The following is a 19,503-nucleotide window of genomic DNA, read 5'->3' as shown; positions in this document are numbered from 1 at the left end:
ATTTTTATTATTAATTAATAATAAGTTATATTTTAAGTTAGCTATTCTTAATTAATTTAAAAATTATTAATCTAACTATTTATTAATTACATAAAACATACAAAATTTTAGATCCATGTAAACGTGATGGTGTGTGTGGAATAAATTCAAAATGTAGTACTATTGATCATAACGCTATTTGCACCTGTAACAAAGGGTTTCAACCAAATCCTGTTCCAGAAGAGTCTTGTGTGCGATCGAATAACATATGTCATAATAATATCCAGTGTGGATTAGGCCAAGAGTGCAATGGAAACATATGCAAAGTTGTATGCTTGAGCGGAATGGATTGTGCTGAAGGAGAACGATGTACAAGTAACAAATGTGAAAAAGTTTGCTTTACTGCAAGTAATTGCTTGACGGGTGAAGTTTGTGTGGAAGGAATTTGTAGACAAGGGTGTTCTTTGGATTCAGATTGTGATACCAGCCAAATCTGTATAGGCAACAAGTGCCGGTACGAAAGATTTTTTAGATACTTAAGCTGTTATTTATTTTTTAATTTAATTAAATCAAATTATTTTACAGATGTGGAAGTGGTTATGAAAGTTCTCCCACTGGTTGCAAAGATATCAATGAATGTATGCAAAATCCATGCCATCCAAGTGCTAAATGCTTAAATACACCAGGATCTTTTCAATGTTTATGTTCAGATGGTAAAGTAGGAGATCCTTACACTGAACCGGGTTGTAATAAACCGAACGAATGTAAAAAACACGAGAACTGTGCTTCAAATTTAGCTTGTGTAAATGGAAAATGCACAGAACTGTGTAATGATGCATGTGGAAATAATGCATTATGTCATATGATTGAGCATGCACCAGCATGTACTTGTCCATCTGGATATTTAGGAGATGCTTTTGATAAAAATGTTGGGTGTTTCAAAGTTGAGTGTCTGGTTAACGAAGATTGTCCAAATGACAAAATTTGTCATACTAATAGCAACAAATGTACAAGTAAGTAAATTATTTAAATTTAGTTTGACATTATTTATATGAAAATAATAAATTGATATATGTTTAGGCCCGTGTGATTTGATAAATTGTGGTCATGGTAATTGTAAGGCATACAAGCATAAAGGCATATGTACTTGTAACAATGGATATGAACTGAAAAATGATAAATGTCAAGATGTTGACGAATGTAAACAAAGTCCGTGTCATAAAACAGCAAGATGTGAAAATACGCCTGGATCATTTACATGTATCTGTCCTGACGGACTGTTGGGCAATCCAAATGCTGAAGGGTGTCATTATCCGAACAGTTGTTCTACTAACAACGACTGTCCAGAAAGTGCAATTTGTCATCAGAATCAATGCAAAAATCCTTGTGCAGATAACAAAGTATGTGGTCGTAATGCAGTTTGCTCAGTTCAACGTCATGAAATTCAATGCCAATGTCCTTTAAAAACACAGGGTGATCCCAAGGTTCGTATGAATATAATTATTTATTAATTAAAATAGTTCATATCTTATAAGCTTTATGTATATTATCCAAAGGTGGAGTGTATGAAAATTGAATGTTCAAACAACAATGATTGTACTTCGGGAAATGCTTGCGTGAACTCGAAATGTGTAAATCCGTGTTCTGTACCTAAAGTATGTGGAGAGAATACTGATTGCAGTATACAAAATGATGCTGCTATGTGTAACTGTAAAGCAGGGTACACAGGTGATCCTCATTTAGGCTGTACGTCAATATTGTACTGTGCGTCTAATAGCCAATGTCCCACTACAACTAAATGTAATAATGGAATATGTACAGGTAAAACGCTAAATCAAATAATTAATTTTTAATATATTTTTTTTATTCAATATTATTTTATTTTAAATAGTGGAATGTAACTTGGCAAGAGATTGCGTTGGAAACGAACTTTGTATTGGAAATATATGTCAACCAACCTGTCACGGCAATACTAGTTGTCCAGAATTTCAATATTGTCAGAACAATATATGCATTCAAGAGTTACGATGCTTTACAAATGATAACTGTGAAAATACACAAATTTGTAAGACAAATACAATAGGACAGGTAATAATGTTACACAAAACGTTAGTCATATAATTTGTATGTAATGGATTTAATATTATTTTAATTGTAGACCCAATGTACTGACGTTTGTGAAGAAGTTATTTGTGGAAGGCATGCTGAATGCTCAGCAGTTGACCATCAACCAGTATGTAATTGTGAGCCTGGATACCATGGAAACCCACACATCGGTTGCCACAAAATTGAATGCTATGAAAACGAAGACTGTACAAATGATAAAATATGTGAAGATCACATGTGTAAAATATCATGTCTAGCAAACAACCCGTGTGGACCAAACGCTTTATGCTCTGCAGAAAATCACCAACAAGTATGCAATCAAATTATAAATATAAATAATAATAATAGTTGATTTTAATATTTGATAAATTTAATAATTTGGCTTTTTATTTTTAGGTTTGTTATTGTCAACCAGGATATACAGGAGATCCGTATTTTGGTTGTGATGTATTGGATTTATGTGAAGCAGCGCCTTGTGGGCCAGGAGCTAGATGTGATAACTCAAGAGGTTCCTTCAAATGTCTATGTCCACTTGGAACTGTGGGAGATCCGTACAAAGACGGTTGTCATTCACCAGTTGAATGTCAAATCGACGAAGACTGCCCTCCAGCAGCGCATTGTGTTCAAACTAATGGTATTCCTAAATGTCAAGACAACTGTGAAAAAGTAAAATGTGGTCCAAATGCTGAGTGTGGAACGTCAGCACATTATGGCTCCTGTATATGTCACTCAGGATATCAAGGAGATCCAAATGATTTAAATATTGGATGTAGACCTAGGGCTGTAGCATGCACTTCAAATCAGCAATGTCCAAGTAATACATACTGCTACAATGGGGCTTGTAAATGTAAGTTGAATAATTAATTTACTTGTGTAAAAATAATATTACAATGCATAAAATTAAAATTTGTTTTTTTAGCATCTTGTCAATCGGATGCAGAATGTGGTCTTTCTGAACAATGTTTACAAGGCCAGTGTAATAATCCATGTGAACGACAAGGCTCATGTGGATTAAATGCTAATTGTAAAGTGATTAATCATGTTAAGCACTGTTCATGTCCCGCTGGATTTACAGGTGGCAGTGAAATTGAATGTGTTCGAAGTATGTAATTTATATAACAAAATCGTAGAATATTTCTTTTATGTTTATTTTTTATTTTTTGTATAGTTCCTGTTGCTTGTGAGATCAATGAAAACTGTTATCCAAATAGTACATGTCATCAATCTGTTTGTCAACCTGATTGTCAAGCCGACAATCACTGTGCGTTAAATGAAAAATGTTTTAAAAACCATTGCGCGTGTAAGTTAACCTAATATGTAATTAAAATAAACAGTAAAAAAATAATAGGTATATTTAATATGAACTAATAAAATATTTTTCAATTTTTAGTAACTTGCAGAGTAGATAATGACTGCTTTTTAGGACATATATGCCTGAATAATATGTGTTTATTTGGATGTAAATCGAATGAAGATTGCGCTTCCGTAGAGTCTTGTAGAGATAATGTATGCACAAATCCTTGTGTGGCAATGCCCTGTGGACCAAATGCCATCTGTACGGTTGCTAATCAAAGGGCCATGTGTTCTTGTCGAGTTGGATTTGTTCCCAATCCTACAGCTAAAATAGCATGTATTAGAACTCCGGCAGAACCATGTAACGAAAATCAAGAATGTCCTGCGAATTATTCATGTAAAGATAATTCCTGTCAACCAGTATGTTCTTCTGACGCTAGTTGTCACGGAAATGAGAAGTGCGATATGTCAGTATCTATATGTAAACCTTTGTGTCGCAAGGACGACGATTGTCGAAGTGGAGAAATTTGTAATGGGTTAGTGTGCAACGTTGGCTGTAGAAGCGACACAGACTGTCCACATGATAGATCTTGCATTAACAACAAGTGTAGAGGTAAAATCAAAATATCATAATCTAATTTATTATCACGTCATACTTATATGGAATAAAAATCTTAATTTTAGATATATGTGAATCTCCAACTGCGTGTGGTGTAAATGCATTATGTTCTGTTTCAAATCACCAAAAACAATGTAGCTGCCCTTTACTGCTCGAAGGTGATCCTCTGTTTGCTTGTAGATATCCAATGATAAGCTGCAAAGGAAACAGTGATTGTAGTTCAGGCCAAACTTGCTATACATCTACTTGTCAAGCAGTGTGCCAAACGTAAATATCTATATAATTAATCAATGCACACTAATCACCATAAACAATAGACCTAACGTTTAATAATGCACACAATTATTAGGGACTTGGAGTGCTTATCTGATGAACGGTGTCATAACGGAATTTGCAAAGCCGTGTGTAATTCAGACTCTAAATGTAATCCTAATCAGATTTGCGAAAATCGTTTGTGTGTTGGAGGTTGTCACAGTGATACTTCATGTCCCGATAATGAAGCGTGTATCGACAAACAATGTAGAGGTAAGCCATATAGAGTGATGCTGTTTAAAAAGTTTTTATAATCTAATATTAATTATTAAAATATAAAATAAATAAAACTTTTTTATTATTCAGCTCCTTGTGACAGTGCTACTACTTGTGGGCCGTGTGCCGAATGTAAAGTCATTAATCACGGAGTGCAATGTAGTTGTATGGCTGGCTTTAACGGAAACCCATTAATCGGATGCGTTAAATCGATTTTAAAATGCGATGGGACGTGTCCCTGTGATTTGGAAACTGGCTATTGCATAAAACGCTGTGCGGCTAATAAAGACTGTTCGTGTGGAGAAATATGTCATAAAGATACGTGTACAACGAAATGTAGTTCCAGCACGAATTGTCCAACAGTAATATTAACTCAACAAATTTCAATTCGATTGCTATTTTAAACATGTCAATTAATTTTAATTTTTAGGGTCATATATGTTCGGATGGACTATGCGTTGTCGGATGTCGTACTAATGCAGATTGTGCGAATGACCGGTCTTGTCAAAATGGAAAATGCAAAAATCCTTGTGACGTCGTTTCAGCAGGAATACCGTGTGGAAACAATTCTGAATGTCATGTCAACGATCATAGAGCCGTTTGTATGTGTCCCGACGGGTTCCAGGGAGAACCCAATATTGAATGTGTTAGATATACTTGTGACAAGGATGATGATTGTGAGACAAACAAAAAATGTGGTTCTGACAAAGTATGTAGAAATCCATGTTTGGAGCAAGGTGCTTGTGGATCAAATGCACAATGTAGAGTTACAAATAGAATGGCTTATTGTACGTGTCCACTTGGATATTATGGAAATGCTCAACTTGAATGCAAGCCAGGTAAATATTAAATAATAATAATAATAATAAATCTTTTAGAATATTATTAAGGTAACGTGAAAGTGATTTTTTTTAAACTTATATCGTCATTCACATAATCATTTATCGTATACATTAATGCTTATCAGTATAATTAAAGTAAAATTAAAAAGTAAAAGTTTATCATTTATGTTTTATTTTTAATAGTTAATTATACGGAATTACACTGATGTCGGTTAGTTAGACAATTATCATACATGTATCTAATGTACGTAATTATTATTAAAACACTAAATTATCATCAATTATTATATACATTAAATTTCATTTTTTCGTACATTTATGGCTTATAAATTGAACTTTAATTTTGAATTATAAAATCATGTACTTAAATATAATTAGTTATCTTGTAATTAATTTTTCAAAACACCGATTAGGTATTATTTCTACTTTATTAAAGTCATATGTTAATGTAAATTTGATGTTTAATGATGATTCATATTTAAAGACTAAGAGGCAGCATGTACTCTTTAGTTTATTCCTATTTATTTTTTTGATTTCTTCGTTTATTAAGTGAAATCTATATTCAATCTATAGCTTAGAGAGTCTACCAAGTAAAACTTTTAAAAGTGTTTGCTTCCCAAAAAGAAATTGCATGTAATAAATCAAACATTATAAAACTTTATAAATGTGAATATGTACTCGCGTAACGGAAATCATAAAATTGAATAAATATATATTTATGTCGACAGTATAGGTATATGTATAGGCATCCACATTATTTTTATACGTAAAAATGAATAAATTAATTTCCTCTTGCACTTATTTAAACTTATTATTATTAACGTTTTTAACGATAAAATGGAATTTTAAATTGTATGATATTAAACTAAACATCATAAAATGTATTATGTAGATACATATCAAATATGTACTTAATGAGTATATTATATATTTTAATTAAATTATAAATATTTCAATCTAAAATGGTTTTACAGGAACGGCGGATAAGTGTGCGTCGAACCCGTGCGGACAGAACAGCCGGTGCAAAGACATTGCCGGAGGTTACGAGTGCCTTTGCCCTCCTGGTTGTACAGGTGACCCAAGCAAACGATGCGTATGCGAACAAGCTCAACAGCGGTCGGACCCGTGTAAGAACGTCATTTGCGGAAAACATGCACTCTGCCAACCGGTGAACGACCAGGACGCCAAATGCTACTGCCCGACGGAATATCCTGCGGGAAATCCATACGTGCAATGTGAGAGCATTCGCTGAACGGCGCTGCCCTTGGAAAAAACTCAATTCAAAAATTGAACATCAAAAAAATGTACGATTTTTTTTTATTCCAGGCGAAATGAAAAAATTACCCTCAGACTGTAGGACAAACGGTTGCGGAAAGGGCGCTATCTGTCAACCGACGGGCAGTGCGGGATCGACGGTGTACATCTGCCAGTGCCCGCCCGGCACGACTGGTTCTCCGCAAAAAGAGTGCTCCCAAGGTAAGTCGTGTTCATTGTACCATAATATTACGTTATCGGTTCGACGATCATCGATATACTCGACATTATGTTATAAAATTTAGGTACCACGACATTATAATGTAGCCGCGAATATTATGATGATATTCCGTAGTTTTTACGATGATAATAATATGATTATTATAGTTTCGGACGCATATAATACACTTATCTGCTGCAGTTGTTTTATATAATATTATACCAACGGTGTGCATAATATTATTGTTATAGGTCTATTATACGATTCGAAGATCCGACGAAATGTATAAACGAGATTTGTAGATATTGTTTTAATAATAGATAAATATGCATGGTCTTTTTTTTTAATAGATACAGCTTTTGTACATATTATATTATATAAATAAGTGGTACGACTACATTATTGTTTTATTACCACTTGTCCACGTATTATATTGGTTTGTAATTATGTATTATTATATGTTCTGGACTTTAATTCTAAACAATACACTATTGAGTTAACCGTGAAAGTATGAGCAGTTTCCCCCAATCTGGAATTTCCATTATAATGATTGATTAAAATATTATTATTCCACTTCAATTGAGAATACCTTCAATATGTATTTAAACTATTTCTTACGATCACGATCCCCTTTGCTACATGTTTTAGTATGATTAATTGGACATGATCTACAGCAGTCAATGTTCAGATTGGAGGGAACTGTGAAAGTGTTATATACTCACACGTTTAACCTAAACAATTGTAATTTATTGTGCACGAAGCGTGATTTGCTTAAAACCTATTACATTGTAATTGAAAGTCACTATTTGTTTCTTGAAACGGTTTACTGCTTGGGCATATTATATTTTCAATGGCATGTTGTGAGAATAAATTCTTTCACAGTTCTTTCCATCACTTTAAAGTATTTGTATATTTTTAATAATATGATAAGTTGGCTTAATGTTATTACCAATTAAAAATACGTAAAAATACGGGGAAAACCTCTTCGATAAACAAAGTAAAAAAGTAACAAAATATTTTTAAATATATTTCATAATTAAAGGAGATTTCTTAATCTATTATTACAACTTCATTCTTATTCCTTTGTATAATTTTAGTAAATTTGACCTTTGACATAAAAATATATTTAATAAATAACTCATTAGCTTAATTGGCTATTACGGTTCATTAGTTTTCGACTCGAAAACGTTTTATTATATACGAATTCATTTTATTGTATAATCAGAATCATTCGACCTGATCTAACCAGATTTCGAAATGTAGAACTATTGCAAAAATGATTAAAATTTATCGTAGGTAAATGTTAAACTTTTTTCGTCATAGCACTAACCTTATGATATTTGGGAATAATATTAAGCCATCTTAAACACACACACACACACGCTTACACACTTTACACACACATATACACCCGGACATTCATGTACATAAAAGACAGGGTCGTATTTAGAGGGGGAACGTCATGGTGATGGTTTAATATTTTTTTAGAATTCGATCGGAGGGGACCAATGTCATTAGGACAATATTGAAATGAATACTTTAAAAAAGATAACAATATTTTTCGGTCGCATACATTTTTCTTATTTTTTATAATACCTTAAGTCTCATAATCCTGCAAAAAAACCTCTCGCAGGTTAAAAAGGATATTTAATTTCAATGACAAATAGTATATATTATGTAAATATACTTAATCGATAAGTACCCTACTTAAATGGTATAAATATGAATATAAAAAAATTCGAAGAATCTTCTCTACAACCTTCCGGCAAGTTTAATATCCATTGATTCTAATAGTGTTAGATGTTAAGCACGGGCATTGCCCATTAGCATTACATCAATCATCCACGAGAAGTTGTGACAACAAAATGATAAATACGGCCCTGAAAATGTAACATATTGTGTATAATAGTATATTATAATGTTATTAGCTAGGACGTAGTGTGTATATATATTCTGACGAAAAACTGTTATTTTTTTTTATGACGCGTTACTATCGCCAGCGGTCGAATGCGCCGACGACGGTCAGTGTACAAACGAAAAGACGTGCATCGACGGACGTTGCGTTGACGCGTGTAGCGTGAGAGACACCTGCGGCTTGAACGCTCTATGCCGGCCGGTGTTGCACAGGGCCCAGTGCGCGTGCCCAGACTGTTACGCGGGCGACCCGGCGGTGGGATGCGCGCCGGACCCGAGCAGCTGTGTGCAGCGCGCCGGCGACGGACCGGCCGCGGCGTCCCGGTGCGCCGTGGACTCGGACTGCCCGGCGTCGCGGGCGTGCAGCCCAGTTGACGGCGCGTGTCGCGATCCGTGCGACGGGCTGTCGTGCGACCCACCCCGGGCCTGCATGGTCCGCAACCACCGGGCGCGATGCGCGTGCAAGTACGGCTTCGCCGTCAGCGAGCTGGGCGAGTTGTCGTGCGCGCCCGCCGAACGCGAGTGCCGGGCCGACGCTGACTGCGCGCCGCACCTCCGGTGCACGGGACAGGGCCGATGCCTGAGTCCGTGCGACGGCGGCGGTGCGGGTGGCCCGTGCCCGGCCGACAAGCGGTGTCTGGTGCTCGATCACCGGGCCGTGTGCGTGTGCGCCGACAACTGTGCGCCAACCGCGTCCATGTGCCTCCGGGACGCCGGTTGCCCGGAGCACGAGGCGTGCGTCAACTTTGCGTGCGTCGACCCGTGCGCGAACGTCACGTGTCCCGCGGACGCCCCGTGCGGCGTGGACGGGCACCGGGCCGTGTGCAAGTTCTGTCCGGCCGGTTACAGTGCCGATTCGAAGTCGGGATGTCTGAAAGGTAAATGTACAAAAAAAAACGAAAAACACACAACAACGACACGCAAACGCTGTTACCTACATATAATAATTAAGCATATATATCATTACGCGTGGCCGCTGTGGGGGAGGAAGTTGTGTTATGCGTATTCGTCCACCGAACACCGTAATCGTTACAGGTTTTGACCGTCCTTTCGTGCGGTGTCATTCTCTCATACATATCTTTAACACTTTCAGTAATTATTATCGGGCAGAATTAATAACAATATTATGACCTGCGTGATGACTGAAAACTACTTGAAAACTACTTTATTTGAACACGTTCGTTGTATCGATCTAAGTATGCGTTTTGTATAAAACGTAGAGTGCTAGTAATTATATTCGATAACATAATAAATCATATGGATTTTAATATGGCATTATGCTCACAGTATACACATATATCAATAATTTTACTTTCAGAATAAAATGTTCCGATCTCGATTAACTCCTTGGAAAGTACTTATCTGGTAAAACTTTGAATCTAGTTTATTTTTGATGGAGTCAAAAGGAGAAATAATTATACAAAAATATTACGGAAAACTTATTATTATTTTATTGGAATTCAAAAACGAACCGGTGTAATTTTCAGAAATGTTTAGCAGAAAATAAAAACAAATTCGTGATGTAATTAGGTTAATGATAAATTTGGTGTTTAATATTATTATCAATAACGTTCATCTGAAATTTTTCTCGAAAAGATTTAATACTAGCGTTATAGCACAATACTCCTCCCCTGCTCGCATGTCATAAAATCCCGCCAATGTGGTATCGTACTTTACCACGGTACACCGTTACCGGCTAGCATGCTATATCGGTTAGCGCATGTTCCATCAGCGGAGATCGAGTTGCATTTCAAGGGGTCTGCTTGTGGCTCTTTTTCTTATATAATGAAGCTTTCGGTCCATCGGGGATCAGCAAATTTCATCTTTTTTTTAGGGAAAGGCGTATATGCGCCACTGCTATAGATTATATCCTCGATCTCCGTTTCTCCCTCGATATCATCTTTCGTGCTTTTGCAGCCACGCGCAGCTCACCGCCCGTCGTCGTCCGCGTCTATTTATAGAGTCTATTAATTAAACAATACATATTATAATTATGACAAAATATTTTCTGTAAAATCGTACTATAGTTTAATCACACTATAACAAATGTACGTTCGAACCTCGTTCGGCGCATGTGCGACGACGGCGTGACGCGTGCCTTGTATACTTTATAAAATCATTTATATGTATCTTTAGTATGTTTGATTATAATTAATTTATATTGTATTTTTTTCACGAGTGGTTTCCGCGCTTTTCGGACCGCGATCACGCGCGTTCTCCACACCTGTACGCATTTATAAACACGACTTAAAACAGTCGTTGCGACCGCGTGCATGTTACGCTTTGACACTCGTGATTAAAATGTCGTGCATGAAGTGCGGTGCGTCAAAGTCTCTGACACCAGCTACATATAGTATCTTATGTACTACCTTTATAAATTTAATAATATGTATATAATAAACAATATTTATACATAATTATACGATTGTATATGAGTCTGTGTACATAAGAGTATACATACTACATATATAATATGTTATAAATAGTGCACGTGACCTACAAACATTATCGCGGGCTCATCGTCCGTTCATGTGCAAAAATAAAATTGAAAGTAAATTTTAACGCAAAAAATTAAAAAGTTTAGTTATAGGTATGTATACATACCTATAACAATAGAGTGCCGCGGACGATTGCGTAAGGTCGCTGAAGACTGCCGCGGCTTATATATAGGTACATATTATACACACGTTAGTATTATTTCACCGTTTACACGCCCGACGCGCGTCCTTCCTACAAATATTAAAATAAACATCATCACGGACGTGAAAAAAAAATAGAAAAAAATGTAAAAAACCAGACGTGCCTATATATACGGCCCAGACACACTAATTGTGGAATATAATAACTTTCACTGGGACTGAACTATACGCCGAAGATAGTAAATAGTAATAATAATAATAATAATAATTTATGTAAAGTAAAATGCGCGCAAACATATATCATATACATATTCGGATGTATAATAATATATTCAGAAAGAGAATAGCAGCACGCACACACACACACACACACACACACACACACACACACACACAAACAAACACACATTCACATACACTCACAATTTTACGACTGCGCTACGGTTGGTTAAGCCGCCGTGAAAGTAAAGTCGTTCCACCACATAATACATAATATACACATATATACTATTATTATTATTATTATTATTATAGTAATGCCAGTGCGCGCGGTCTGCGCGGGTTTAAATCCACACGCCGGCTATTTACATTTGCGAGCGGCGGCGGCGGCGGCGAAGATCTTCGCGTTCAGCGGGCCACCGATCCCCACCTCCGCCGACGTCGCCGCCGATCCGTTTTTATCTTTCATATTATTTTTAATTGACGTCTGTCCCCCTTTCGGCTTTTTTACCCGCTCCGTGGCAGTTTTCAGTCCGAGGCGCGCGATCGACATTTGATTGGCCGCCGTAATTTTTTTGTTTTATTTCAGCGCTCCGGAGGAATATGCATGTCGCCCACCTACTGTCGCCGCTGTCTACCTCTACTACGCTCTGCTGCAGTGCGCCGGGAACATTCGCCGGAGACGATACCTGTGTACATTTCTTCTTAGCGCTCTCTGTTGCTTCACTTTAAACCGTCGTTGCAGTTATTAAATTGTACCGTCGTAATCGCTTTCGATCACGTTTTCGCCCCGAACGCGTTACAGTCGGTAAAGTGTTTGATGTGGTAAAAATGATGTGTTTGACTCTGTTGTGTCATGGTATTACTTAAGCGATTATTATTTTACTATGTTCTTTTCGTGTTACTGTTGAATTCAAGAGTATCGGCTCGACGAAATGGTGATTGGTGTTATTGATTTTACTTTACTTTACTTTATAATAAGCTTGTTACGGTGACGGTTAATACTGCGCAGAACATTTATTGTTTACTTGCAAACATGACTCTAAGACTCGTTTTTAGAATCATGTCGGCAACACTTTGATGTCTGACGCGCTAATACAAACGCTTATTCATTACGATAATAATTTACTATCGCAGTTAGGGCTGGAAAATCGATCGAATGAAATCCGAACGAATTCGATCTATATCTGCGTTCCTTACATATTATACTGTTCTCCACTTAATTTATAAACACGCAATGTCGTTTGGCGATTTCAGTGGTCGGATGCTCCGCGCACTACGAATGTCCGTCCGGACAAGCTTGCATTGCGAATCAGTGCCAAAACCCGTGTCAACACAACAATCCATGTAATTCACAACAAGACTGTCAAGTACAAGACCATCAACCAGTTTGCTTGAAATGTAAGTGCCGCAAATCGCTGTTACTATAATTATGCTAATTGCAGATAATTATATCGTCGACTTATGCCTTGACCTGTATATTTAGTTAAATTTACGAAACATTTCTAACATATTTTATTATTATCATATTACTCTGTTCGCAAAAATCAGACTACAGAAATTATCAATACATCACCCACCCGTTATATAGGTCATATTTCCAAGGTCAAACTGTCAATAAAATAATTTATAAAACGAGATTTCTGATATTACTGTTGTCACGTTTTTTTTTCCTTTTTATACTCTCTAATTTAATTTATTACAATACAATTATTTGGTTTTAATATTTATTAATATCAAGAACGAAATAACTACCTAAATTATTTGGTTAGTGAACTGAATATTCCATGATTTCACAATCATTATAATATTATTATTGTCGCGGGCGTAACGCTTAATAAACACAGCGAAATAACTCGGGTTTATTTTTTTAATATTGGTCAGGATTGCTTTATATATTTGTGTTTTTGATTTATACATCACTACATAATGTCATATTGAAATATGTAGGTACTTTTAACCACCAAATTTCCATTCAATAAATTCAATTTATGCGGTGTTTAGCTTTATACACTGCAGTATGTGTATAGGTACCATATATATTTACATAATAAATAATGGTATTATGACATTCGTTTAAAGTATACACGGCAAAATCTTTCGCTTTGAAATGTATTTAACTTTTTTTAATAACAGTACAAAAACAACAATTTTAACGATTTAAATTACATTTATAGTATGCCAATGCCAAAAGAATGAACACTGCCAAAACGGTTACGTGTGTGATGGATGCAATTGTATATTATCGAGTAAGATATTCTATCTCTACAGCACTGTCGAATAACTTTTTAAATTTGGAACTTTTTTAACACGTAGGTCAAGATCCTATTGCGATCCCGGGATGTGAGCATTGCCCGACAGGTGTACCATGTGATCCGATAACTGGAGCTTGCGCTAAAGGTATGTGCGAGTATTTAACTCAAATGGGATAATATTTAGATAATAGATGTGTTGCTGTTTTTAAAACCTCCTCACTCCTTCCTTATATAATCACGACTTCAAGACATCCGGCGAAGAATCAAGCATCGAAACATCATTTTGACGATACTTGCTTCTTTACTTTCTCTTTGATTGCTTAAATCTTATGTATAAAGTATTTATATTTCCTATAGTTCTTTCATGTAAATACATATTCGTCATTTCTATTATCATGTAAATATTATGTGAATATACGTGTCAGATAGCAGCACATCTCAATGTTATTTTTAACGAAAGTGAATACGTAAAATAAGCGTTTGTTTGTATTTTATACACTCAAAACTCGAAAGTAACATTATAAATGTTGTTGATGTAAATGTAAAAAAGTTCAATGATAGATAGACTTGTGGGCATTTTGGGGGGAATGTGACGCAAAAGCACAGACTGCAGCATGGGGAATATTATATTATACTATAGTTACATACATAAAATACAAAAATATACAGAGGACTATATCGCATGTGTATTTAAATTTAAACAAATTATCATACAGTAAGTAGAATTGATTAGTTTTGAACACATTTATACATTATACGTACCTAATCGATTGTCGAGTAGAAATAATTGTAGAATGGGCTGCATGAGTTATCGATATTCTTGTTTTCTATTAAATGCTTTACACATATATCAAACATACACGAGTAATGTAGTATACTAGTATTATTATTATTATCATAATACATATAAAATATATATCGAATCAATAAATCTCCGTTATGACGAGAAGATTTTATTTTATTTTTTTCATATTGTTATACCATTGTAATAATTTATAGATATTAGTTATTTAATCGATTTCACCGTATACACGAAAGTTCGTGTACCTATAATAATATATATTATGTATTTCGCTCATTACGAAGGTGCATCTAACTTGTGTAGAATATAACTTTGTTTTTTATCATACATCTATCATTTATCATATATATATATATAACATATCATAGTAAATGCTATCAATTTTATTGGTTATATAAAAATGTATGTATTTCATTATTATTTATACCACTGATACCTGCAGTGATATCACACACAATACACACATTACACTACACATATACACACACAGACACAAATTATTATCTACAATATTCGCTTGTTTATTTAACTATCGTGTGCATGCAGTGGTGACAAGAGCTTTATTAACAACGGAGAAACCTCCACAAGTCTGAATGAAATTAATAATAATAATTTTTTTTTTAAATACTGCAAAAGCGCCTCTACGTCATAACAAAGACAACAGACGCTTATGTAGTCCCGAACAAAATATTATTAACTTTCATTTGTGTCGAATACTATTTCGTAATTTTGACAAACAAATGAAATGTGACAATATTATTGTGTTTTTATGTAAAAAGCTTTCACTTTGAAATCTACTTTTAATCTTTTAACAGATACTAACTATTTTTGTTTTTAATGTGTGTTGTTCCCGCTTTTGTACAAAACACAGTAGACTTGTTACCGCAATACACTGTTACGACCGTCACAACTAACGATGTACTAATATCTAGCCTAAGCACAGAAAACTCTAATATATTGACTGAAATTACTACCACCCCTGAATTCGACACGACTGATAAAACTGACAAATTGTTAACAACCGAGATTAATCAATTAATAATTAGCTCTTCGGTACCAACGAAAATGTTTAAAGGCGACGACTTACATTTTGATAAAAAAGATATACCCAATACGACAACGAGTGAACCGATAACAGCCGATGGTATTACAATTACCGAGCCTTCAGTAACATTATTTGATGAGTATACTACCAACAACATATTAAGTTTATCGACCGAACGAAAAGAAAATGAAAACAAAATTAGTTTAACTAGTAGTACTTGGATCGATTCAGATGAAAAAACTACACCCGCGACTACGGCTAATATTAATGAAGAAAATGAAACAAATATTAACAAATTTAATCACGTAACATCAGAATTTAACTTTCAAATAAGTACTATCCCGGATTTAGTAAACATTGTTGATAATTTTGACGATAGCTCGACGCAACATTCAATATCAAAAGCGAGCGAAATAACAAATACAATGGATAGCGTGACAACAGAACCTAACATTCAAATAAATACTGTTCCTAATTTAATAAACAACAGTGATAGTTTCGTTGAAATTTCAACCCAATATTTTGTACCCAAATCTGCTGAAACGACATCACTACGTGATGAAAATATAGAAGCGATCACTGTTAATGGTGGAATTGAATCCATTTTAACGACTACTGCAATCGACGCTCAGGCATTAACAACCGATAACAGTATTGATTCGACTCAACTGCAGCAAGATTTTTTTGAAACAACTACGTCAAATTCTATTGAAAATGAAACAAAATATTTCAATAGCAATTATGACGATAATTTATCGTCGACCACTATCACATCAGAAGTTTTTATTAACCCCAATATAATAACAGAAAGTGCCACTAAGTCACAGAATAAAATAAATATTGAAACGATCGAGTTTTCAGAAAATTTAACGGAAACAACTACAATCGATGTTTCTAATAAATTGTCTTTAACTAAAACACCTGATGATTTGATAAACGATATTGACATAACTACTCAAAATATAATTCATGGTTACGATTCAAATACGGTAGAAATTACAACGAAAAATTCTAAAAAAAATCTTACAAAGCTCAATAATGATAATAATAATAATTTTAAAATTACATCGATGTTCGATAGTGATAATATGCACACAAGTACTGACAAAAGTACGTTATTTAATCAAAATGAATCTACAGAGAGTTCAACGAACTTCATAATTTCCACAACTACCGATAACACTTTAAATATCGATACTGAACAAACGGTTGTGGAAACAACATCAAATTTAAATTTTATATCCAGTACTGTTCAAAGCACTGGAAGTACTTCGCTTCAAAGTATGAGCGAAAATCATGAAATTACAACGGAAAATTCAAACGAATCTATGGACTCTAGAACAATTTATCCCGACGAAGAAAACGAAATAAAAAATAATGCACAAAGTGCAACAACACCATATTTGGAAATAAGTACTGAATATGCTAAAAACAACGTGAAAAACAATTTAACAGACAATCCTAATGTTGTAAAATTTAGCGAAACTACAATTTCCACTGAGTTAGATAACAATTTACAAATTAAAAATATTACTTCATATTTAGAAACTACTACATTAAATGAACTCCCTATGTCTATAAGTACAACAAACAATCAAGAAACGACAACATTAGTTACATTAAACGAATTTTTTGATTCTAAGTATAATGTTACGACTGATTTAAATACTAATGAAGAAACAACAACAAAGTCGAATTTCTTAATAACTACTTATAATTATTTAAATGAGGGTACTAATCAATATAATGAAAACGATCAAGTACTAACCACAAAAAAATCAGAAAAAGTTATCGCCATTATTAACAAAAATACAACTGAACCCCTCTATGTAACTACAAATCTTACTTCGCATTCAATGACAACAATTGGGGACATACGAATCGATACCGAAAAAACTCCAGACGATGAAACTACAACTATTGCCAAGATAATAAATGACATTGATACGACATCTATAGATATAATATACGAAGACATAAAAACGACGACAGTAGACTCGATCAATAAAAATAAAGAAAACGATTTTACACTTGTTAATTCAATAGAAATGACTCTCCGCCCGATGACAATTAGTTCAAACACAGAAATCATAACTTCAAATAATCAAATTGATGAGTACACAACCGTGAATGGCGTCGAGTTCAATAACTCAACCGAAGAAAACACTCAGCGACCTATACCAACAGATGAAAATGAAGCGGCAATCACCGTGACGACATTCAATTATCGAACAACGAATGAATCTGTAAGGCATCCGTCTAATTCGGTTGATACAGGTGACGATGTGACGACTAATGCACCCGAATTTACTACTCAAATTGTTGAGTCGTCAATAGTGCCCGGTTTGGTAAATATAAACGATAGTAACGTGTCTCAAGACGTTAAAAAAAAATGGGAAATGTTGTTTGGCGGTACGGAAAGTGTAAGTGTACCGTCTGTAAGCGAATCTTCGACTGTTGTGAGAACCCGAATTACAACAGTAATTAACGGTATGGAAGAAACCGTATTAAATACAGAACCCACCGAGGCAATTGTTTCGAAAGAAATTTTTACTGAAAACTACAAAGTAACAAACGGTTTTGTAAACAACGACGTAGCTAATAGTATGGGATATGATTTAACAACGACCGTTCGTACACGTGGGAAAAATGAAAGCGTTATAACATCGACTGACGTCGCGGATAGAGATGATACAATCTATGCAAACGAAATGTATACAATGGATAATGAGGTAACCACTGAATCAGATTTTGAAAGAAAAAACGAATCTATTGTTTCAACACAAATTCAAGGAGACCGGACCGATAACATTTTAGCTGGCGGCGATCAAACAACACAACAAATTATGACGTTCGGTTCAATAAATAATACGTTATTTGAAACGACCACTGAAAATACACCTATGGCAACGGACAGCGCGATATTTGCATCTAAAGATACGGATTTCAAATATGCCAATCGAGAAACGACCACGGTCACAATTATCACCATGGCAGATTGGATTAAGACTAAGAGTACCACTACGAAAGAATCTTCTAATGAAATCGATACCGAGAAAAGCGTAGAAAACAATTTATTTAACTCTCCGACAGATTTCAATGCACCCAAAAACGATGAATTCGTTACGACTGACATTCCGCTGGAGCCGTTGGCAAAAACAGACGACGTAGACCAAACCGAAACGTCTACGGTTATATCAATAAACGACGCTACTACGATGATAAATTTGTTTACAACTTCTATAGAAGTGCTTGTGTCGAGATTAAATACTGAAAACGATTCGATAACTACTGATGAAAATGAAATTACTACTACTAATGTAGGTACAAGTGCATTTGCAGAAAATTACGAGACCACAACTATTACAGACTCGAAAAAAAGTGGTTCTGACAATACGCCCTTAAATCCATACGGAAATATATATGACTCGACAACAATTCAAAACAACGCGGACGTGACCGCCAAGTTTAACAACACCACCGATAGCCCCGCGGGAAAATTTACTGTTTTACCAACCGAAGAAACTACGTCCGAATTTCGAACAGATTCTCCTTACATTACCAATTTTAATAACGAATCGACATCCCGTAATACCGAACAAGACACGACGGACTTGAATGATAATACTAATTATAATATGTTAACTACAACCGAATACACTATTACGTCTAAAAGTATTGAAATTGAAGATGTGACTGTATTACCCACAAACCACGACCAAACTAATATAAACAACAGCTACTCTGAACAACAAATAATAACCACAGCAACCAGAAAATGGTGTTGG

The 19,503-nt window shown here is 35.0% G+C and overlaps 1 protein-coding gene across 1 annotated transcript in view; it reads left to right on the top strand.

The window, feature by feature from the left end:
* The window catches only part of LOC113555310, a 125,426-nt gene that overhangs the window by 46,721 nt on the left and 59,202 nt on the right, over positions 1-19,503 (top strand). The window contains 20 exon segments of the mRNA XM_026959736.1: positions 112-493; positions 565-992; positions 1,060-1,463; positions 1,536-1,800; positions 1,871-2,067; positions 2,138-2,395; positions 2,482-2,932; positions 3,005-3,187; positions 3,254-3,385; positions 3,476-3,991; positions 4,063-4,264; positions 4,347-4,522; positions 4,616-4,887; positions 4,956-5,364; positions 6,342-6,602; positions 6,694-6,843; positions 8,842-9,633; positions 12,871-13,014; positions 13,791-13,862; positions 13,930-14,013. Coding sequence (XP_026815537.1) covers positions 112-493; positions 565-992; positions 1,060-1,463; positions 1,536-1,800; positions 1,871-2,067; positions 2,138-2,395; positions 2,482-2,932; positions 3,005-3,187; positions 3,254-3,385; positions 3,476-3,991; positions 4,063-4,264; positions 4,347-4,522; positions 4,616-4,887; positions 4,956-5,364; positions 6,342-6,602; positions 6,694-6,843; positions 8,842-9,633; positions 12,871-13,014; positions 13,791-13,862; positions 13,930-14,013 — 5,778 coding nt within the window.

Source organism: Rhopalosiphum maidis, chromosome 2 (assembly GCF_003676215.2).
Source record: "Rhopalosiphum maidis isolate BTI-1 chromosome 2, ASM367621v3, whole genome shotgun sequence".
NCBI classification, from domain to species: domain Eukaryota; kingdom Metazoa; phylum Arthropoda; class Insecta; order Hemiptera; family Aphididae; genus Rhopalosiphum; species Rhopalosiphum maidis.
This window is presented reverse-complemented; position numbering and strand designations above follow the sequence as displayed.